Here is a 24,245-nt window from a genome sequence, read left to right as displayed (position 1 = left end):
TTTGTTTCATTTTGGAGTTGATTTCCAAGTTTGTGGCAGGTTCTTTTGAATGCCTCTAGTGGGCATTCAAGACTTCATCCTTGGAGAACTGGGTTCCTCTTTAGAAATGGCAGCCCAATATTTAGCTATAGATCTTGTAAATAAAGTGGGTAATCAAGCATGGAGAAACATGGTGGGTCCAAGATAAAGCTTGGAAAAAAACAAATAATCCAATTATAAAATAAGTAAAGCATCTATAATAGATGTTTACCCAGAGAAGATACACAAATGGCCAGTAAGAACTTGAAAAGGTGTCCAATATCATTAGCTATCAGGGAAATACAAATCAATATCACAGTGACATTCTACTTTACACATATTAGAATGGTTATAATAAAAAAGACATACAATAACAAGTGTTGGCAACTATGTGGAGAAACTGAGACCCTCATAGACTGCTTGTGGGAATATAAAAGGGTACAGGTTGCTTTGGAAAACAGTCTGGCAGCTCCTGTAATGGTTACACATGGGAGTTACCTTATGACTCTAAAATTCCATGCCCAGGTATATAACCAAGAGAAATGAAAAGAAGTCTATACAAAATGTTGCACAAGAATGTTCAAAACAATATTATAGAAAATATCCAAGATTCATAAACAATCCAAGTGTCCGACTGATGAATGAATAAATCAAACGTGGTACACTCATATGATGAAATACAATTTGGCAATTAAAAAAAATGAAATATTGACACACGCTTACAACATGAGTGAACCTTAGGAACATTATTCTAAGTGAAAGTAGCCAATTGCAGAAGACCACGTATTGGATTATTCCATTCATAGGCAAGGTCTAGAACAGGCAAATAGAAAGCAGATTAATGGTTTTTAAAAGCTGTTGGTTGGGGAGCATTGGGAAGAAATGGGGAATGACTGTTAGTGGGTATTGGGTTTCTTTCTGGCGTGATGAAAATGTTTCAGAATTAATTGTGGTGATGGGGCACAACTCTGTGACTGTACTAAAAAATCATTGAATTTACACTTTAAGTAGTTAAACTGTTTATTCTGTGAACTCAATATTCTGTAGGTTATCTCAATAAAGCATAGTATAAAAATAAAGCTTTGATATAAACCAAGGAGGTTGATTTACTTTTGTGGCTTCTATTACGGACCACCAACTATGTCCTGTGCTTACTGTCATACTGCACTGAGTGACATATATATTTGAGCTCATTTAATTCTCATAACATCCTATGAGGTGAGTAGATTTACTGATCTCACTTTTCAGAGATCAGGAAATTGGAAAACAGACAGATTAAGTAACTTCCATGAAATAACACACCAGTAAGTGTTGGGGCCAAGATTTAAAATTCAGGCCTGTGTGAAATTCACGGTTTCTCCTTGTTTCTTTTAAAATATTTTAAACAGTTAATATGAACATATTTCAAGACACAAAATGACTTAAAAAGCATAAATCCTGTATCTCCCTTCTTCCCTGTCCCACAGGTAAGAGTCTGTATTAGCTTCTTATGTATCATTTCCTTACGCACATAAAGCACATATGCATATCTCTCCCTCTTTCATTTGCAAATGCAGCATCCTCTCGCTCCACCTTGTTCTGCACCTTGCTTTTTCTACTTCATTCAGCATCTCCAGATCCTTCCATATCATTAGTTCTCAATCTTGTGTTTATAACTTCTGAGAACACAACATTGCCCAGATGTACCACAACGTATTTATCTGGCCTCCCAATGGTGGACACTCAGGTGCTTCCTAAACTTTTGCTACTCCGTTAAAGCTTATGTTTTGAAATTGCCTTCCAAAGCATGAAGGAAACACATAAGAAACTCAATCAATTGTGAATTAAGTAATCATCCTCACAAACTGGCTCCTTTGAAGGCAACAATCCTCATTTAAATGTGTTCAGTTCAGTTTAGTCGCTCAGTCGTGTCTGACTCTTTGCGACCCCATGAATCGTTGTATCGCAGCACGCCAGGCCTCCCTGTCCATCACCATCTCCCGGAGTTCACTCAGACTCATGTCCATCGAGTCAGTGATGCCATCCAGCCATCTCATCCTCAGTCGTCCCCTTCTCCTCCTGCCCCCAATCCCTCCCAGCATCAGAGTCTTTTCCAATGAGTCAACTCTTCCCATGAGGTGGCCAAAGTACTGGAGTTTCAGCTTTAGCATCATTCCTTCCAAAGAAGTCCCAGGGCTGATCTCGTTCAGAATGGACTGGTTGGATCTCCTTGCAGTCCAAGGGACTCTCAAGAGCCTTCTCCAACACCACAGTTCAAAAGCATTAATTCTTCGGTGCTCAGCCTTCTTCACAGTCCAACTCTCACATCCATACATGACCACAGGAAAAACCATAGCCTTGACTAGACGGACCTTAGTCGGCAAAGTAATGTCTCTGCTTTTGAATATGCTATCTAGGTTGCTCATGACTTTCCTTCCAAGGAGTAAGCGTCTTTTAATTTCATGGCTGCAGTCACCATCTACAGTGATTTTGGAGCCCAGAAAAATAAAGCCTGACACTGTTTCCACTGTTTCCCCATCTATTTCCCATGAAGTGATGGGACCGGATGCCATGATCTTCATTTTCTGAATGTTGAGCTTTAAGCCAACTTTTTTGCTCTCCTCTTTCACTTTCATCAAGAGGCTTTTTAGCTCCTTTTCACTTTCTGCCATAAGGGCGGTGTCATCTGCATATCTCAGGTTATTCATATTTCTTCCAGCAATCTTGATTCCAGCTTGTGTTTCTCCCAGTCCAGCGTTTCTCATGATGTACTCTGCATAGAAGTTAAATAAGCAGGGTGACAACATACAGCCTTGAGGTACTCCTTTTCCTATTTGGAACCAGTCTGTTGTTCCATGTCCAGTTCTAACTGTTACTTCCCGACCTGCATATAGGTTTCTCAAGAAGCAGGTTAGGTGGTCTGGTATTCCCATCTCTTTCAGAATTTTCCACAGTTTATTGTGATCCACACAGTGAAAGGCTTTGGCATAGTCAAGAAAGCAGAAATAGATGTTTTTCTGGAACTCTCTTGCTTTTTCCATGATTCAGCGGATGTTGGCAATTTGATCTCTGGTTCCTCTGCCTTTTCTAAAACCAGCTTGAACATCAGGGAGTTCACGGTTCACCTATTGCTGAAGCCTGGCTTGGAGATTTTTGAGCATTACTTTACTAGCATGTGAGATGAATGCAATTGTGCGGTAGTTTGAGCATTCTTTGGCATTGCCTTTCTTTGGAACTGGAATGAAAACGGACCTTTTCCAGTTCTGTGGCCACTGCTGAGTTTTCCAAATTTGTTGGCATATTGAGTGCAGCACTTTCACAGCATCATCTTTCAGGATTTAAAACAGCTCAACTGGAATTCCATCACCTCCACTAGCTTTGTTCGTAGTGATGTTTTCCAAGGCCCACTTGACTTCACTTTCCAAGATGTCTGGCTCTAGATTAGTGATCACATCATCATGATTATCTGGGCTGTGAAGATCTTTTTTGTATCGTTCTTCCGTGTATTCTTGCCACCTCTTCTTAATATCTTCTGCTTCTGTTAGGTCCATAACATTTCTGTCCTTTATCAAGCCCATCTTTTCATGAAATGTTCCCTTGGTATCTCTGATTTTCTTGGAGAGATCTCTAGTCTTTCCCATTCTCTTGTTTCCCTCTATTTCTTTGCATTGATCGCTGAGGAATGCTTTCTTATCTCTTCTTGTTACTCTTTGGAACTCTGCATTCAGATGCTTATATCTTTCCTTTTCTCCTTTGCTTTTCGCCTCTCTTCTTTTCACAGCTATTTGTAAGGCCTCCCCAGACAGCCATTTTGCTTTTTTACATTTCTTTTCCATATGTTAGTAGGAAAATATTTCTTAAAAACAAAAATAAATTGCATTACACTGGAATCATAGTCCCATGTGAGCTGAGAAAGACAGTGTATCTCTAGAGACTGGAGAGGTGAGTTACACTCTTTCAAGGGAAAGTGCAGGGATTTCCCAAAACGAAGGAACGTTCTAAGACATCTGTTTATACCTATCTAGCATCTTATTTCCAGTGATGAATATTTTCAGAGATGAGGGATCAAATATTCAATACTGAATCACATTATCACTTGCCTGGTACATTTTTATATGATATGCAAGTTAAGTCACTCAGTTCACCTGGGTGGAATGGAGTTACAATTCTTATTATAGCAAACCTAGACCCACAATGTTTTAAGGCAACCCTAGCTGATTTTAGAACTTCTATTATGAATCATGACTTGTCAATTTCTGTTTCCCTTTTCTTTTTTTTAAAGAAATCATCCTTTCAATAAGGCATGGATTTTCAAAGGCCATTCGACATAAAATGAGTTTGAACATTAACATGGAAAGGACAAGCAATAAAAAAAAGTAATAGGAGTGCAGACAAAATTTCCAAGAGCTAGAGAACATGATCTCTTCTTCTAAAGGGAATGAAATGAAAGAATTCTAAAGGCACTGCTTTTCAAAGTGAAAGAAAATGACAACTGAATCGAAAAGGCTGAACTCCGCATTACCTTCCCAGAACACAAACATATATTTAGCTTAATAGAGTTGAGTACTATCTCAGGAAAAATCTTATATATTATGCATCTAGGGCAATGAAAGCTGTAGAAAATGATTTTGCAGAGCAAACACATGGCAGACTGTCAGTAGGAGAGGCAAAAAAAAAAAAAAAAAGAAAAGTCCAAAGGTACACTTGATGAGCTCAGGTCTCATTCTGTGTCTCACCCCAGGAGGAGAACAGCAGAGCGGAGGAAACGCCAGATGCTGAACAGAACCGGGCAGGGCGGCACTGTGACTGGAGCTGAAATGGTGTGTGTTTTCTGATTACAAATGTAGTACGGATTTATACTTGCAGATTGGAAAAATTTAGAAAAATAAAAAGCAAACAGAAGCACCCACGGTGTCACTCCCCATGGAAAACCATTATCAAAATACTGGCTAAACCATTTTCAACTCTTTTCCTATGGGCATATAAAAATATGTCTTTACAAAATTGGGCTTATATTATAAATGAAATTTTATATGTGACCTTTCCCCCTTTTTCCTATTACTTTTGAGTACTTTCCCATGTTGTCATATATTCCTTGAAGATGTAATTCCAATGACTCCATTATATTGTATCTTCTCAGCTTATGTAGAATTATCTGATTCTCCCTGTATGGCTGAACTTCTAGGTTGTTTTTAATTTCTCAGTTTTATACATAGCACTGCAATGGACATTCCTCCGATAAATCTTTGAATCTCTCTTTACTTCTTAAGAGAAACTCAAAAGTATATCACTAAGTTGGATTCACATGTAAGTAACTTAGTGTACCTGTTAACTGTAAATTTACCACTGAAAGTCTCTGGAGACCAAAGCAGATAATGCACACCAAATAAACAATATATTTCCATATTACCTGAAGTCTGTATCTATCCTTCTAGAATGGTCATCTTTCAGGCAGTACTTTACTTCCTCTAGGCAAACAGACTATTACTGGGTTAATATAAATGCAATAACATGAAACTTGGCTGACCCAGATTTCTTCAATATCAGCATGCATGCAATTACAATATTCTACAGGTTGAAAAATACCCAAGGCTCTCAAAAATACATATTTTATCATCCTTTCATCCAAAATGGTGTACAATGAGCATTAAAATAAAACAGGGTTATAGCTGACGGCGGTTGATAGCAACCAGATCTTAACTAGACATATAACTTACATATAACGTGCCTTAAAGTTTCCTTCAAGACTCAACTTTATTCTGTCACTTCCAGGTACAGGGCTTTTAAACACTTTCAACAAACTGGAATTATTAATGATTCTTCTTTAGAACTATATGGTTGCAATATTCCAGTTTTAAATTCTCCATAGTCTATTTAAAATTTTATTCTATTTGCTTTTCAAGATGATAAATAGGGTTTGCAAAATTCCTGGAAAGTGTGTGTATACATACATATGTATGTACATATATATATATGTTGTTGTTGTTTAGTCGCTAACTCATGTCTGAGTCTTTTGTGACCCCCATGGACTGTAGCCTGTCAGGCTCCTCTGTTCATGGGATTTCGCAGGCAAGAATACTGCAGTAGGTTTGCCATTTCCTTCTCCAGGGGATCTTCCCGACCCAGGGATGGAAACTGCATCTCCTGCATTGGCAGGCAGATTCTTTACCACTGAGCCACCTGGGAAGCCCCCACATGTATTTATACACACACACACACACACACACACACACACACGGACGAAGACATACCTCTAAAATGTTTTTCTCCCATTAGTCAGTGAAAAGCGAAGTAAAGCAAAACACAATAAAAATGCCACTTCTATCAGGGCCATATGAACCACAGTGTCGCTCAAATCCCAAGGCCCCTGCAGAATGGGAAGTTAGACTCAAATAGCGGGGCAGCACTGTGCAGCTGTGCCAGGCGCACACTGTGCAACTCTAGGGGGTGCAACGGTGCCCTGATCTATGTTACTGGTACTCTCTGGGGCTTGTGCAGTGCACAACCTCTATAGCTGGATGTGATGGAAGACCTTGAAATTAGCTCAGATAATTCTGTTTGTTTATCCATTACTCATCTGTATCTCCTTCCCCCTAGTGAGCTATGAAAAAGAGAAATTTTAAGAGGGGAGTGACCTTTAAATCTGTATAGGTTTTTTTTTTTTTTTTTAAAATGAAAGAATTGTGCAAAAAAACACACACCCCAAACCCCAAAACAAAACAATTCCGTTTTTCCCCAGCTCCCCTCTGTCGTGATGGTAAGGGTTTCTTTCCTCCCACCTCCCCTCGCATCCACCCACTAGACAGCAGCAGGGTACCTTGCGTGAGTAACTGTAGGTTTCTGACTTCTTCTCGCACCTTCAGCTGGAGCACCTGTTGCAAGATGAGCTGCCGGAGGTTCTCCTGGGCGATCCCCATTCGTTCAAGCTTTTTGTCTGTAAGTCTCAGCAGGGCTCGCCCTGCAGGGTTTCAAGAAATAAAAGGAAAAGCAGATGAACAACGCTGGAAAAGGATTTCCGTCTTCCTCTGGGCTGACCTTGCCCTAACAGAAGTCTCCATCTAAACACAGACACTTTAGAATAGAGGGTCCTCCTTTGCGCCCGCTGACAGGAATGGATAGGCAGGATGGAAAAAAAATCCACAAATTTAAAAAAGCACTTCAATTTTTATCTAGTTATTGGCAATCCCCGACTGACCCACACATTGAGTTAAATAGAACAGCAACATTTTAACCTGGGTATTTGGGTCACGGATTGCACGTTTCCATAGAAACAATGCTCTCTGTTGGTGATGGGTTCTGAGGCTCGCCTATAGGAACCCATGCCACTGATGAGCAGCCTGAAGAGTTAGATGCTCTAACCATGGTTATAGGGAAACTCCAGCAATGATTAACCAGGTTACAACGTTTCTGTGAAACATGCATTTAATGTTCCAGGTCCCATCGGCAAGCACCCGCCTCCTGTGCTGCTCCCCTCGTGCTGGGCTGGAGTTTCATCTTTGGCTGGTGGGACCTATGCTACTGCTGTTTTAGTCACTGACCCCATGGACTGAAGCTCGCCAGGCTCCTCTGTCCATAACATTTCCCCGATATCAGAGTGGCTTGCCTTTTCCTTCTCCGGGGGATCTTCCCGACCCAGGGATCGAACTTGCATCTCCAGTATTGGCAGGTGGAATTTTCACCACTGAGCCACCAGGGAAGCCTGGTGGGAGCTATGCCTTAGCTCAATCACTGGTCTAAGGTGAGGGTCCAGCAGGGCTGCGCGTGGGCATCGAAAACACTACAAAACAAGGAGCCTCGGATGTGAGTGCCCTCAGAAAAGACACCCTGGGCCCTGGGTAGCCTGGAATAGTGTTGGTTAGTATAAGTCACTCAGTCATGTCTGACTCTTTGAGATCCCATGGCCTGTAGCCCACCGGCTCCTCTGTCCATGGAATTCTCCAGGCAAGAATACTGGAGTAGGTAGCCATTCTCTTCTCCAGGGGATCTTCCCAACCCAGGGATCAAACCCAGGTCTTCCGCGTTGCAGGTGGACTCTTAACCATCTGAGCCACCAGGGCAGCCTGGCACAGGTTCCTTTCAATCCCTTTCTTTCCCTGGTGTGGGGGTAGGGTCCTGCATGCTTCCCTTGCGGCTGTGATTTCTATCAAGTTCTCCAACTCTCTCCACTCTGCCTGCTCTGGAATAAGCACACTTTCCTTGGAGAGTTTGTGTAAGAAATAAAGGGAATGACTATTGCTAAATGCCACAGCACCCGCCTGTGCTCCTCAACACCCCCAGTCACCAGACTTGCAGGTCTTCTTTCACTTTAACTGATGATGAATAGACACAGTCCACCAGTGATTAAAGGTAAGTCTTTGGGTACACTTTGCTATACACTTCAGGAACTAAATTCTCTACCTCCTTGAAAAAGAAATCCAACAGCCCAAAGGTAGGGTTAATGGGCTTTTTTTTTCTTTTTCTGAGGAATAGCAAAACCTAAGTGTCTTCTGAGTAGAGACAGGTGAATGGGGAGAAACAGTTAGGAGCAACCTGGGCTGTTCATGCCTCTCTTTACCTTCCTTGAATCTTCGCTAAATGCATCAGTCAGAGGAAGTTAGATTCCATGCTGCAATAACAGGTAGGCCCAAAATATCAGTGGCTACAATGATGTTTATTTCCTGCCTATTCTCATGTCAACTGCAAGTCCATCTATTTTGAAAACTGCTGATCACTGCATCAGAGGAGAAAGAGATGTGCTGGAAGGTCTCAGAGCAACAGTGAAATGCTCAGCCTGGAGTTACTGACAAATCTTTGGCCAGAAGTAATCACAGGAACTTTCCCACCCACCAAGGGTCCACACCTGAACTGTGCTTCCATCATGCGCCAGGCAGAAGTGGGGGGAAGATATACATTTGATGGGGAGAACTGATGAGAACCACACCAGTACTGATTTGGCCCCGGACAGGTGCCTGGCAAGGAAGTGAGTGCAGGAGGTTGTGGAGGTGGGTGGTGGTCTGAAGCCTCAATAAAATCTGTATGAGGAAGAGGAAGGAGAGGTGGGGGAAGGGGAACCCCAGGAAGCTTAGCAAGAGTGGGCAGGTCATTGCAGCCATGAGAAAGGAGGCAAGGGACACACAGACACACACACACTCTCAAGCAATCGTGTCTGTCTACTGTAACGGGCAGACTGATGCCCTTTTGGCCAAAGATGTCCACGTCCTCATCTCTGGGACCTGTGAGTTTGTTACTTTATATGACCAAAGGGACACTGCAAATGTGACTTCATTAAGGATCTTGAGATGGTAGAGTATCTGACATTATCCATGTGGGTCCAATCTAATCATGTGGGTCCTTATAAGTGAAAGAGGGAGACAGGAGAGCCAGAGAGGGGAGAGATGTGATAACAGAAGCGGGCACGGGAGTGATACGGCCACAGGCCAAGGAACTGAGCTTCTACACGGTGGAAAAGGCAAGAGAACGGATCTCTCCCACACCCTCCAGAAGGAACGTGGCTCCTCCTTGATTTCTGCTCCTGAAGACCTATTTTAGACTTCCGATCCCTACAAATCTAAGATAATAAATTTGTGTCATTTTAAGTCACTGAGTCTGCAGTAATTTTTTACAGTAGCAATTGGTCTTGTGACTGGAACTCAACATGTTTTGGAGAAGTCAACTCATGGCTTTAGATTTCCTTTCCAATTCCTGTCTTAATTTCTGGGCACTGGCACACTCCAAGATGGAGAGCTAAGGAGTGGTAAGTCTAAGTCCCAGGCTTCTAGGATAGCCCTGCCTTCAAATATTCTGCTATCAGACCTAGGTCTTGAAATTTCATTCATTAAACACATAATGGGACTTGGGTATCATTTATGTGGCTATTGGCCTCCAAATAGCAGGAATCTAGTGCTTTATACAAGCCTTCAACTCAACAATGAATACTGCATTTTTTTTTTTAAAGGCAAACTAGGGGACTTTCCTGGTCGTCCAGTGGTTAAGACTCCACTTTCCAACACAGGGAGCTTGGGTTGGATTCCTGATTGGGAAACTAAGACACCACATGCTACCCACTGCAGCAGGGGGCACCTCCAATCAGAAAAAAAGGCTGGTTAAAAAACGAAACACAATTCAGATTATCCAAATCCCTTCCACCAGCAGATTATAGATAGCATCTCCCTTTCTGTTCCTCATTATTTGGGCTGTGGTTTCACAAGCTGGAATGTTCTGCTGAGGTGTTGGTAGGGCAAAGGAGAACTTTGGTCCGGAGAGGCTGGCTGGTCCATCATTAATGTTGGGAAGTTGAATCAAAGGGAGGGTTTTATTCTAGTGTACATGGCTCAGTTTCTTTACAAGCAAAGAAACAAAGATGCTCCCATCTAAGAAACTCCAACTTCAGCATTTCCATTAATGCATCTGACATGTCAAAGTGTGGATACAGAAGCCCAATCAGAATGTTATCTCATCAGTTCTGAATGGGTAAGTTACAAAACTCTTGCAATAGTCTGTGCATTTCACACTATGTGGTACAAACAATTATACCTATCAACATTTCACCTCTTACAGGCTTGGCTGTTCAAGTTATTCTATCAAACCCTGAGACCATACATGCTCTTGCTGTTATTTTTTTTTATTGTTTCCAATGATAGAAAGGAAAATTGACAAAAGCTGAAGAATATTTAAAGCATGAGAGTTTTTCCTAATTCTTACTACTTTAGTTGTGCTTTATCTTCCTCGGTAAGAAAATAAAAGTCTTAGACTACAGGAGAGAGATTAAGGGAAATTATTTAAGAGAATTTCCTGATAAAATATCTTCTGGAAAAGATCATGATAGGTACACCAAGGAATTTAGGAACAAAGTCTGATTTGCTGACATCCCTAGATGGTTTTTACGGAACCATTCAAGTCTGTGGTTCCAAAAACTCTTGACAAGCATTAGATATTTTACAGGAGCAAATGCCTGGGCAGCCTCCTCACCAAACACCTCCTGCTGATCACAAAATAGAGTGTCTAAACAAGGGTGAGTCATGGGAGTGATAAGGAGTCAACAATCATCAATTATATCTCGTTTTTTGGCAATTTATATTGTCACTTTTTGTTGCTTATCATAAAAATCCAACTGTTAATTTAACAAACATTTTTTGAGCACTGACTGTGTCCTTGTGACTTTGCTATTCACTCTGGGGATAATGAGGAAGAAGACAGTCAGGGTCACTCCTGGAGCTTTCAGATTGATATGCAAGGCAGATAACGATCAATGTTTACAGGCGTGTCAATGTTAAGAAAGGGCAAATATGAGAGCCCAGACTGGGTGAGCTAAACTAGTCTTATCAGGGAGCTATCAGTGAGTAGGGTATATTTAACCTGGACTTAGGGAGTAAGTAATAAGAGTAAGTAAGTCAGACCAAGACCACTAGATAAAGCCAAGAGTTTTTAAAGAATCCAAAAACCACGTAGATGGGTTTCCCTGGTGGTTCAGTGGTAAAGATTCTGCCTGCCAAGCAGGAGATGCGGGTTTGATCATTGGGTCAGGAAAATCCCCTGAAGAAGGAAATGGCAACCCACTCCAGTATTCTGGCCTAGGAAATCCCACAGACAGAGGATCTTGGAGGGCTCTAGTCCATGGAGGCTCAAAGAGTCGGACATGACTTAGCGACTAAACAGCATCTAGATGAATGAGGAGGCTGCTATTACAGAAATAAATTAGAGGAGTGCTATATGGCAACCCACTCCAGTGTTCTTGCCTGGAGAATTCCAGGGACGGCGGAGCCTGGTGGGCTGCCGTCTATGGGGTCGCAAAGAGTTGGACACCACTGAAGTGACTTAGCAGGATTATGACCTTTCTAGTCCTGCCGTTTCTCACAGAGTGTCTTGACTGACCACATGGCTCTGTGGTCAGCTGCCTACACAGGGAGGGATCAAGGAGAGAGAAGTCTTCTGAGGACCTCCTTGGTGGTCCAGTGGCTAAGACTCTTCATTCTCAATGCATGGAGCCTGGGTTTGATCCTAGGTCAGGCAGGGAACTAGACCACATATGCCACAACCAAGACCTGTCACATCCAAGTAAATAAATAAGTATTATTTTTAAAGTTGGGGAGAGAGAGAAAAGTCAACCCAATTTCAAAAAGGAAGCATCACCTAAATTTTCTGATACTCCAACTGATGCCAAATGGCATTTTGGTAATCCAGACTGTTGGGCCTTTCACAGAGTCATAGATTGGAGTTGGAAGAAGCTTAAAAGCCCCCATATTGATTATTCTCGTGCCTATTACCTCTTTCCTTTATGAAGTACTTACTGAGCACCATCTATGCCTGACCCTACTCTGGGTATTGGAGCTGCAGGGAAGTTTACCACTCCTGCCCAAGGAAGGCAACGCACATAAACCTATGTATGAGGGCAGACAGGGCCCCCTACTGGAAGGATGGTGCTATTGCAGTTAAGGTGTTGAGAAAGGGGTCTCTCTCAAGAGGTGACCTTGGAACACACAGAAGTGTCGAGGCAAATAGAGGAATGTCAGGAAGGCTAGCGTCACTAGGGCAGTGAAGGCAAGAGAAGTGAACCTAGGAAACGAGGTCCAAGGGAAGGCAGGGGCCAGATCACACAGGGCCTTCCAGGCTTTGGTGAGGTCTCCTGACTTTATACTCAATGGGGACAGTTTTGGGTAAGGGATGAACTGGGCATAATCTCATATATGCAAAGACTCCCTTGGGTTACTACGTGGGGAATGAACTGGGAGTGGGGAGTAAGTGAGGAGCAATGGCAAGAGCCAGCACACGACCAGGGCTGTCAAAACAGGAAGTGGGGATGCCTCACTCTAGGGTGGAGGTAAGGACATAGTAAGAAGTAGTAGAATTCTAGGGACTTCCTTGGTGGCCCAGCAGTTAAGACTTCACCTCCTGATGCAAGGGGTGCAGGTTCAGTCCCTGGTTGGGGAGCTAAGATCTCCCAAGTCTCGTAGCCGAAAAAATCAAAACATAAGACAGAAGCAATATTGTAACAAAATCAACAAAGTCTTTTAAAAATGATTTAAAAATTAACTTTAAAAAGTAGAATTTTGAATTAGGGTATCTACAAGTGGGGTATGAAAGAACAGCAGACATCAGAGATAAACTCAGGCTTCAACCTGAGTCACCAATGGCTGGGGGAGCCATTTCAGGGCAGGAAGTTGAGTCACTGCCCCCAGAGAGGATGTCCTAAAGGGAGGAAATCATGGTAGTATTAGTGCTATTCTTCTTCTTCTTCTTTTTTTTTTTTGAGAGCACTTGGGATTTAGAGAAGTGATGAAAAGTATGGAATTAAACAAAGGAGGACAGTTAAAATACTCCTTCCTACCCACAGTGTTTTCATTCATTCAATACTCTCCTCAGTCCCAAAGCTCTAAGGTGGTTGGGGTCAGGTAAGCTCACGCACATTCTAGTGGAATTTAGAGAAATCAGAGGGACCTCTTATGAGCCAAGGTCGGTACTGCTGAACCCTAACAATGGTCTTGGGTGCTAAAACTGTTTCCTAGAACCCCTTTCAGAAGTTCCAGCCAGGGAATATTCCAAGAGGAAGTTCACCCAGCAGAAACATGGATCTGATGCTCTGCTAGCAATCTTGGAAAATCAGAATTTTGCCCCAACTGAAGCTTAAGCATTACACAGAAGCTGCAATGTGTGTGGGCTAATACAATGCCTGCTCCATAAGAATAAGAATCTTTCCTGTCAGGCTCTCCACATCACACGTGCCCCAGTGTTGCCATGGGCTGGTACGCAGTAACGATCGAGATATATTTATCGAACAATGTCCTCAGAGTCACTAAATGCATGTTGTCTTCGTTACTCACATACTGATGATCTCAAGGTTGTTAAACTAAGTGGCTTTTCTGCTGCAAGAGTCATTGTTGGACAATCAACAATGAGAAATTGAACGTAATAGAGGGAGGTGGTGGCCTTTTATTGGGGTCGAATACAGAAACACCTGCCAAGTTGAAAGGCGTAGAGAACTGGGAATAAATGACCACTTCACCTTCCTACAAGCTTGAACATGAAAGTGTTAGTGGCTCAGTCATGTCTGACTCTTTGTGACCCCATGGACTGTAGCCCACGAGGCTCCTCTGTCCATGGAGTTCTCCAGGCAAGAATACTGGAGTGGGTAGCCATTCCCTTCTCCAGGGAATCTTCCCGATCCAGGGATTGAACCTGGGTCTCCTGCATTGCAGGTAGATTCTTTACTATCTGAGCCACCAGGGAAGCCCTCCTATAGGCTTCCCAAAAGACAAATGCCTTTTTCTGCTTTTCAATAAGCACCAAGTGAGACTGCAAGCTTTGCTGAGCAGATGGGGAGCAGGAATGGGAAAGTGACAATAGACTTGGGGAGTGGTGTCCTAGTTTCCCATAGTTGCCCTAACACATTACAAATAAAGGGTTCCAAACAATAGAAATTCACTCCTCATAGTTTAGAAGCTAGAGTTCAACTTTGGTGTCACTGGGCTGAAATCTAGATGTTAGCGGGACCACAACCCCCTCTGGAGGCTGTAGGGGAGGATTCCTTCTTTGATGCTTCTAACTTCTGCTGGCAGTCAGGGTCCCTTTGCTTGTGGCCACATTGTTCTAATCTCTGCCTCTATCTTCACATTACCTTTCCCTCTTCCGTGTGTATAATCTCGTCCGGCCTCTCTCTTATAAGGAGGCCTGTGATCTGCTTTGTGTGTGTGTATTAGTCGCTCAGTCATGTCCAGCTGTTTGCGACCCCATGGACTATAGCCTTCCAGGCTCCTCTGTCCATGGCATTTTCCAGCAAGAATACTGGAGTGGGTTGCCATTCCCTTCTCTGACGCAGGGATCGAACCTGGATCTCCCACATTGAAGACAGATTCTTTACTGTCTGAGCCATCAGGGAAGCCTGTGATTTACTTTAGGGTCCATTTAAATAATCGTGGAAAAACCTCTTCCTGGGAAGACCCTTAACATAATTCCATCTACAAAGAGTCCCTTTCCCTGCTGCTGCTGCTGCTGCTGTTAAGTTGCTTCAGTTGTGTCTGACTCTGTGCGACCCCATAGACAGCAGCCCACCAGGCTCCCCCGTCCCTGGGATTCTCCAGGCAAGAACACTGGAGTGGGTTGCCATTTCCTTCTCCAATGCATGAAAGTGAAAAATGAAAGCGAAGGCGTTCAGTCGTGTCTGACTCTTAGCGACCCCATGGACTGCAGCCCACCAGGCTCCTCCGTCCATGGGATTTTCCATGCAAGAGTACTGGAGTGGGGTGCCACTGCCTTCCCCAGTCCCTTTCCCTAATAAGGTAACATTCACAGATTCCAGGGCTTAGGACCTGTGTCTCTGAATGACCATTATTCAGACTGTTTTAAGTTGGAAGGAATCTCTGAGAGTTCTGAATATGGCAAAGGGTTCATTGTGCTTCCCATGAGGAAATGAGGCTCAGAGAAAGTACTTGACTAAAACCACACAGGAAATGGGAGGAGACTTGTGTCTAGACACGTGTCTGGTCTGGTGTCTAGATTAGGTGACCCCTATCTTCTGTTCAGGGAACTATAGCAGAAGCCCTGGCACAGCTTTCAAAGATGACTGACTGCATGTTGCAAGGCCTGATGGGAATTTCAGGGTAAGCAGGAGCGGGCCAAGGATGCGGCTTCAGCTCCGACCCTATTGGGAAGTCTTGATGCACCTACAAGTGAGCAGGGGATGCCACTTTTCCTGTAGAATGAATGACGGGGCCTCTTTTCTTGCAGAAATAGAGGTCACTGAACAGCTCTCCAAACAAACAGCCATGTGTGCATGGGGCTAGCTCCAAATCTGATGCTGGTAAAAGTGACACGTAAGGTGGATGCCCCTGGATCTACCCCAGTCCTGGATGGGCCAAAGTAACAGAGTGACGGGGGCTGGGCAGACCGCCAGGGACCACAGCCTGAACCCATGTTTCTGCAGTCTCACCATGGCTCCAAAGTCACAATTTCTGGAATAACGATACAATACAAGGAGAGAAGCATAAACACAAAAGTGTGGGATTATGAGCTAAATGGTGCAGATAAAGGCTCCGGAAAGCACATGTGAGTCTTAATCGCCTCAGCTCTACAACAGGGCTAAAAATGACCCTATTTCAGGAGGTGACTGTGAGGATCAAATGACAAATACCAGCACGTGCCCTTTGCCAACTGGACCCACCATGACGATGCCATGTGGGTCCTACCTGGGCACCATGGTTCTCTGGCTGCCTGAGGATGCTTCCCCCTGGTTCCTTCCACTCCCCGTCACAATAATAGCAACATTAAACACTGTTCCAAGGGCTTTACATGGATTACCTCATTTTCAACAACTCTCTGAAGATACTATTATTATCCATAATCAATTAAAAGCTACTAAACATAGCTAAAGGTCACATGTTTACTAAGCTGCAGATCTAGGAGACAAGAATATGCAGGCTGTGCTCTTTAACTACCTCCGTAAACTGCTACCCAGGAGCTCTTTACATAGCCTGACACTTCTGCCAATTTTCAGGCAGGAAAAGCAAGGGTCAGGAAGTGATTCCTGAGCCTGAGGACTTAGAGGCAAGCAGTGGGAGCACGGGAATAACCTCACGGTGCACTAGGCTGAGATCACCCTTCCACTCACCTTGCAGTGGAGAATGACAGGGGAATGAGGGGTCTTTGAGGGGAGACGTGAAACAGCTTCATCCCTTCTTCCTCATAGGTCTATGTCTGTACCAGGGATTGAACACATCTCATCTTTTGCTTTTGGTGGGGAGGGCTGTTCCTCCTTACCTGGTCAGGCTTTTTGTGTGCATGCCAAGTCCCTTCTGTTGTGTCTGACTCTTTGTGACCCTATGGACAGTAGCCTGCCAGGCTCCTCTGTCCATGGGATTCTCCAGGTAAGAATACTGGAGTGGGTTCCTATGCCCTCCTCCAGGGGATTTTTCTGAGCCAGGGATCAAACCCGCATCTCTTCTGTCCACTGCCTTGGCAGACAGGTTCTTTACCACTAGTGCCTCCTGGGAAGCCCTGGGAGGGCTTTCACTAAGTTAAAAAGTCCCTGCAGGACTTTTCAAGTACTGCATCATTTTCTTATGTTTACCTTTGATTTTCTGATCCTTTTCCATCTCCTATTATGTAAGATAGTTTAAATCACCTAGCTAGAGCCTGGCTTGATGGAGGCACTGAACAAATTTCTTAAATTAATGCTGGGTGTGTGACCCAGACAGGGCCAATAACATTTACTAGAATGATTATGATTTCTAAAGAGGGATGTTCTCTGTCTTTCTTAGATTATGTCCCAAGGGGCAAAATAAGCATAGACTTGCTGTCAGCGGCTGTCTCTACCACCATATGGAGAGAATATGCTGGAGAGTTAAGCCAACAGAGAGAGAAGAGCTGAGAAGAAGAAAGGGAGGTGGTGAGAGCAGAGAACGAGAGGGAGGTAGATAAGATAACATTATTTGATTTCCTGAATATAGCCCTGCCTAAAGTCAGATATTCCTGGGTTTCTCCTTGATAAAAGTCAATATCGAGGGGGAGGAGGTGGGGAGCAAGCTGACCTCATGTACCGCATGTACTCAAGAGAATCTTGACTTTCAGAGTCAAGCTTATCTGCAATTCTCGGTTGAGCTGCGTCCTGGCCTGCTTATCACCACTTCAAGAAAGTCCATCAGGAGGTAGGTGAGGAAGAATAATCAGAACCTATGGTAACTTATTTTTAAAAAGTTAATTATTGGCAAATTTTGGTATTTTAATTATGATACCTTACAAATTATGTGGAATATACCTTAAGACCAACTGCATACGTCTGTATGTTAGATGCACCTGGGTTCACCTCCTTATCCAATTACACCAGAGGTTACAGACTCAAATGTTGTCAGGATAACATAACTGTGTGAAGAGGAACCCTCTATGGGACAACTGGGACTAGGTGGATGACAGTGGAGGTCAGTCTGGCTTTTTTCCCCCTAAAATGTGCAATTCTGATACATTTTTGTTATGCTAGAATACAGGTTGAGTGTTGTTACTTCTATTTTTAAGCTAGGAATGGAAAATCCAGAAGTTTCATGAAAACTCCTAATTTAAAATTTGCCCCCACCTCATATTATAATCCAAACAAAGCATGTAGATGGGTCATATCTGACACATAAATTGCCACTTTCAATAGCTAACTTTTACCCTTTGTTCCCTCACATAGTGTTGAAAAAGATTCTTGAGGGTCCCTTAGACAGCAAGGAGATCAAACCAGTCAATCCTAAAAGAAATTAACCCTGAAATTCACTGGAAGGACCGATGCTATAGCCAAAGCTCCGAAACTTTGGCCACCTGATGCAAAGAGCTGACTCCTTGGAAAAGACCCTGATTCTGGGAAAGATTGAAGGCAGGAGAGGAAGGGGACGACAGAGGATGAGATGGTTGGATGGCATCACTGACTCAACGGACATGATTTTGAGCAAACTCCAGGAGATGGTGAAGGACAGGAAGCCAGGCGTGTTGCAGTTCACGGGGTTGCAAAGAGTCGACATGAGAGAGCAACTGAGCAAAAGCAACAGTCCCCACATCCCACCCACTGGCAGTGGAAAGGGATTCAGGCAGCCTTGCCTTCAGGATTTCGACTGAGTCCAGGGTCTGAGATTCCATTCTGTGGGAGCTATTCTAGATGATCAGCTAATGAGACCAAGGGTGGCTGACGACTAGTCTGAACTGGCTCTTTGTATTTTTATAACCTAATGGGGAGTGCAAACTTATCTTCTCAGGTAACTGCTAACCCAGGTCCTGATCAGCACCAGAGTGAACAGGACTCTGAGGTCAGCCAACCCATTGCCTCACTTCCTGGCAAGAAGGGGCACAAAACCTTCCAAGACCAGTAAGTCCCCTCTCATTTCTACCTGAGAACATAGCCCACTGCCAAGCCCAGTCACTTACTTGGCTACATTCAGAATGATTAACAGTAAATTAAAGACCGCTTCCCTGTGTTGAGGAAGAGAAGGGTTATTGGACATTTGCACTATGGTCACTGAAAGTAATTTATCAAACCGACAGGGACTGTATGTTGATTTTTTAAACCAGTCTTAGATAAAAAAGACTTTTCTCTTTTAATTTTTAAAAATTTATTTATTTATTTATTTTTACTGAAGTACAATTGATTTACAGCCTTGTTGTCAGTTTCTGCTATATAGCAAAGTGACTTAGTTATATATATTCTTTTCCATTGTGGTTTAACCCCAGGATAAGATGACTGTTTTAGATAACCTAGGTTTTTGGTTGAATAGATTCAGGTGCCGATGATGTTTAAAGGAGGAAATGAAAATAATGCTAATACCCAGCCAAGATATTAATATAAAGGTAAGAAATTATAGTGCTTTTCAAACAGAGGGAAAATGTGGCCTGTGCACTATTTTTCGGCTCTCTAACAAGGCATAGACAGCTTCCAAACAGTAAATTAAAGGTTAAATCCTTGTATGTTGTTGGCAGGACACAGAGTTACCAAATCCTCTCCAAAAATTAATTTAAGAAAACCTTAAACATTTTGTTTGGGGATTCTGTTTTAGACCCTGGGAAGACTCAGTAATTACTTCCGTTGTATCTCAGAGCAGATTTTTCAAGCGAGAAAGTATAATATCAACTTATCCAAGACTATGGTTGAAGATTTATGATATCATAAATCGCCTGCAAGGTTTTTTCTGCTTTGGCTAGGTAGACCAGACCTGTTGGTGCATTTGCTTTTATTTGTCAGTGTTTGTATGCATTGCTTTGGGGATTATCAGGTAATCGAACATCACTAGGTGAGCAACCCACTGTGCATTAGGCATCTTTCAAAATTAATTACCAGGAAGCATGTGAGATATTGACAGTCTCCCCTCCCCTGCGGTATTCCACTCATGGCCATAAATCCGACATGTACAGAGCCTGAAGAGGTGGGTGCTAGGCTTGCAGGTCTCTCTGCACAGGTTCATCCCAACCAGTGACCCAATGCCAAAGGAATATTAAAAAAAGTTTCAAAGCTTTTTTTTTTTACAGCTATTTGGCTGCACCAGGCATTAGTTGCAGCATGCGGGATCTAGTTCCCTGCTGCTGCTGCTGCTGCTGCTACTAAGTCGCTTCAGTCATGTCTGACTCTGTGCGACCCCAGAGATGGCAGCCCACCAGGCTCCCCCGTCCCTGGGATTCTCCAGGCAAGAACACTGGAGTGGGTTGCCATTTCCTTCTCCAATGCATGAAAGTGAAAAGTGAAAGTGAAGTGGCTCAGTCGTGTCCAACTCCAAGCGATCCCATGGACTGCAGCCCACCAGCCTCCTCCGTCCATGGGATTTTCCAGGCAAGAGTACTGAGTGGGGTGCCATTGCCTTCTCCAAGGGATCAAACCTGGGCGCTCCGCCTTGGAAGTGTGGAGTCTTGACTGGACTGCCACAAGTCCTAACACAAAGCAACTATGTGATAAAAACCTATAGCAAGAACCATGAATCTACTAGGAAAGCTTTGGTGAAAAAGAAAGAGGTCTTGGGTCTGGAATTGAAAGTCAGGGTTGGCTTGACCAGTTACTTGCTCCATGGTTACTACTGTGATGACTCACCTTTCTAGGCCTCAGTTTCTTCACTTGTAAATCTGGGGATGAAATGATACCCTCTGCCCCATGCTGTGCTGATTAAGCACTCAGTAAAGTCAGTAGAATAGAGACTGTCATTGCCATTTCTAGGAAACAGATCAAAAGAAATGTAAGATCCTATAGGGAAGGGTGTAGTTCACTCCGAAACTATGATGGAAGCACCTGAAAGAATGACTTCCTGATGGTGACACTGGGAATCCTTTCTCAGGATGTTGGGGTAAAAGGGAAAAGAAAATTTGACTTAGTATGTCCCAAATTTCAAAAGTCATTAATATGACAAGTAAGTACAGTGGATCTTATTTGCTTGACCTTGTCTATTTGGGAGCTATTGACATTTGAGGCTCAGCATTTCCAGTGGCTCAGTGGTAAAGAATGTGGCTGCAGCGCAGGAGACATGGGTTTGATTCCTGGGTTGGGAAGATTCCCTGGAGAAGGAAATGGCAACTCACTCCAGTGTTCTTGCCTGGGAAATCCCATGGACAGAAGAGCCTGGTGGAATACAGTCCATGGAGCTACAAATAGTTGGACACAACTGAGCAACAACATCAACAACAAATTCCCTGTTGTGGGGCTGTCCCGTGCACTGTATGAAGTTTAGCCTAGAAGCCAGCAGCACCTATTCCCACCTGTGGTGGTCAAAAGTGTCTTCAGATTTTTGACAAATGCCTGCTGGAGGGCAAAACTGTCCTTGATTGAGAACCACTAATGTAGATGTTCACTTTCAATTAATTGATTCTCAGAATGCTTATCCAAGACACAAAGTCATCGTCAGCTTTGGAGGTTCCACAGGACTTGGGCAGATAAGGAGGCAAACCAACACAAAACATACTTTTGAGAAAGCACCTACTATGTGTCAGGCACATTCCCATCCATCACCCCATGGAGTCCATAAGTTACACTGGGAAGTCTCCTTTTTTCCATTTTAAGGATGCAGAAACAAGCTCATGAAGATTAAATGCCAAAGCATACAACTAGAAGAACAAGGATTCCGGTTCAGTTCTACCAGGAAAAATTTCCGTGCATTGGGGCTTGATGGCCCTCAAAGCCCCTAACCACAACATTTCAAGTGAGGTTTAACTGAGACAATAACAAAAGTGAAATTAGATTCCTCTGTTTGATAAGTGACAAAAATTTGAGGAAAGCAAGACTATAAAAATTGACTGATACTGTTTGGCATTGCTTCAATGTTGAAGAGACAATAAAAAATGCACATGTACATAGTGTTCCTTTCTGTCCTCCAAGAGGGAGTAAAAGTAAGGTCATCAAGCTTAAAGTCCAAAATTTGATGTCAACAAATTATACCACTAAAAGTTATACTGGAATAAGATAAGCAGCACAATCAGATTCTCTGTAATGTTCCTTGTATTTCTGTCTCCCTACAGGTTCTGTTTCCTCATGTCTTCCCTCCCCACATCCCCTTCTTGACTGTTGGGCTTTGAGGGTTGGCTAAAGTCTTAACCTCTCCCAGACTCCCCTGAGAATCTACAGGTAAAACATCCGTGATGTTACAGAGATGTCTTTTCCCCTACTTAAAGCACAGGTATGTCTTGTCATTTTTCTGTTGCTAACATTCAGAATAGTGATTAATAAACTAGTGATATAGTATTTGGAGAGAGTCAAAATGAACTTTGTCATTGGAAACTCAAGTTGGAGGGCATGGCAGACCCTAAGGCCACCAGTCCCATGTTGCAATTTCCTGTATATTTGAATTGGCTGCTTCACCATGTCTACAGTGCCAGCACCTTGACTTTGCAATTGCAGGCTTGCAACAGCCCCCTGGTAGTCCAGGCGAGTGTTGGTGCTAAGGGTTGCGGAACTTGAGACATGGATGGATGGATGATAGCTTTATTTTCTCCCTTCTCTCATCCGCAGGATTACAAAGCTGGACAGGAGGAAGGTGGTAAGAAAAGAGTGAGAAGAGAAGGGAGAGGGCTCGTGTTAGGATGAGTGAGAGCACTCCTGAAGACTGGCAGCCCAGGGGAAGGGGGAGCTGGATGACTCAGACAGCAGGGACCAATGGCTTTATGACGGTCAAGGGCATGTCCGTGGAGTCAGATGCTTGGGTGCAAAACAGATCTCCACCAATTACATGCCATGCTACCTTAAGCAAGTTACTTAATCTGACTTAAGACTTCATTTACCCACCTTCCTAATGGGTGGGATAACAGCACCTCTGTTATAGGAATAGTTATGAAGATTAAATGAGACGATATAAAGAAAGCACTGTGCCTGGTACATAATGATCTTTCTTTTTTAAAAAGAAATATTTTTATTTATTTGACTGTGCTGGATCTCAGTTGCAGCACTCAGGATCTTCTGCCGCATGTGGGATCTAGTTTCCTGACCAGGGATGAAACCTGGGCCCCCTGCATTGGGAGTGCAGAAGCTTAGCCACTGGATCACTAGGGAAGCCCCCCAGTGAGCTTTCAATGCAAATTAGCCATGGATGATGATGACAACCGGTCCTAAGACTAAGGATTTGCTATAGGTGAGTCTCTGATGAGCAATGTGGCCCCTCTGCACAGGTGAAATGTACCAAACAACCAACTTACACAGTACAGCCAATTATTACATCAACACCTGCACTGTACCCTCCTTCACTCACTGTTACTCTCAGCCACTTGAGCTTGATGGCTCAAGTCACTTAGCTGTCCTTATTTTCCTTTCTTATAATTCCACTATTACAGGATGTGTACCTCATATATTTAATCTCAAATTGAGTCCCCTTTAAAGAACTTTAAGTTGTAATGAGACATTTCAAGAATTATTTGGAAAGAAAGCAAAGCAATGCCCACTTGGGTTTTATACAATAGCCTCATATGAGGGCCAGTGTTTTGGGACCAAAATGCCACATACAAGGCATCTGATCTCAAAAAGTTTCAAATCATTGTCGTAGGAAACACTTTGCTTACTGTGCATACAAATAAAGACATGCTATAACCAATAAAAGCAATTGTAAATAATAAAAATAGACTCAGAAAACTAGGAAAAAAACTGAAGGAAAAAGTGAGATTCTTTCGTAAAATTTTTTGTTCTGACATATTTGGCAATAAAATACTTTATTTAAACCTTAGTTAACTCATTCTTCTAGCAATAAGGGAATGACTTAGTTTAATGTTGTATTTTCATTTTTGGCGGGGAAGAAAGCAACCTGAACTTGAGTAGAAAGCTTGGGTTAGAATCTCTGTGCTTCTACCCACTAGTGCTATGAACTGGAGCTTACTTAAGGTGACTATGTCACAGTTTCCTCATCTGTAAAATGGGAATATTGACCTTTGCAGCTTTGAGCTTTCTAGGTGAAAGTTAAATTAGGTAGGAAATCCAGGTGGTGCCAGTGGTAAAGAATCCACATGTCAATGCAAGAAACACAGGTTTGATAGCTAGGTTGGGAAGATCCCCTGGAGGAGGGCATGGCAACCCACTCCAGTATTCTTGCCTGGAGAATCCCGGGGACAGAGGAGCCTGGCGGGCTGCAGTCCGTGGGGCCTCACAGCGTCGGGCATGACTGAGCGCACACGCGCTGCACTCACTGCACGGTACTGGGCTCAGTACACTTCTTCATTATTAAAACAGAGATTTCATAAAGGAATGCCTTGTTTCTACCATTACACTTATTATATTATAGTATTATCATGCATTTGTTCACATGCCTGTCTTCATTTCCAAATTCTGCACTCTTTATAAAGAGAATGTGAGTTTCATT

At 43.2% G+C, this 24,245-nt stretch overlaps 1 protein-coding gene across 11 annotated transcripts in view; it reads right to left on the bottom strand.

The window, feature by feature from the left end:
- Window positions 1-24,245, bottom strand: part of SAMD12 (sterile alpha motif domain containing 12) — a 527,507-nt gene that overhangs the window by 267,115 nt on the left and 236,147 nt on the right. For all 11 annotated transcript variants that reach the window (XR_011259240.1, XR_011259241.1, XM_069601104.1 and 8 more), the window contains one exon: window positions 6,815-6,955. Coding sequence is in view for 9 of the 11 variants with exons in the window: in XM_069601104.1 (XP_069457205.1) it covers window positions 6,815-6,955 (141 nt within the window). In the remaining 2 variants the exon portion in view is untranslated. The remainder of the gene's footprint in view (window positions 1-6,814; window positions 6,956-24,245) is intronic.

The sequence above is a fragment of the Ovis canadensis genome, chromosome 9, assembly GCF_042477335.2.
Source record: "Ovis canadensis isolate MfBH-ARS-UI-01 breed Bighorn chromosome 9, ARS-UI_OviCan_v2, whole genome shotgun sequence".
Taxonomy (NCBI): domain Eukaryota; kingdom Metazoa; phylum Chordata; class Mammalia; order Artiodactyla; family Bovidae; genus Ovis; species Ovis canadensis.
Note: the sequence above shows the minus strand (reverse complement) of the source record. Positions and strands in the feature narration are given on the sequence as shown.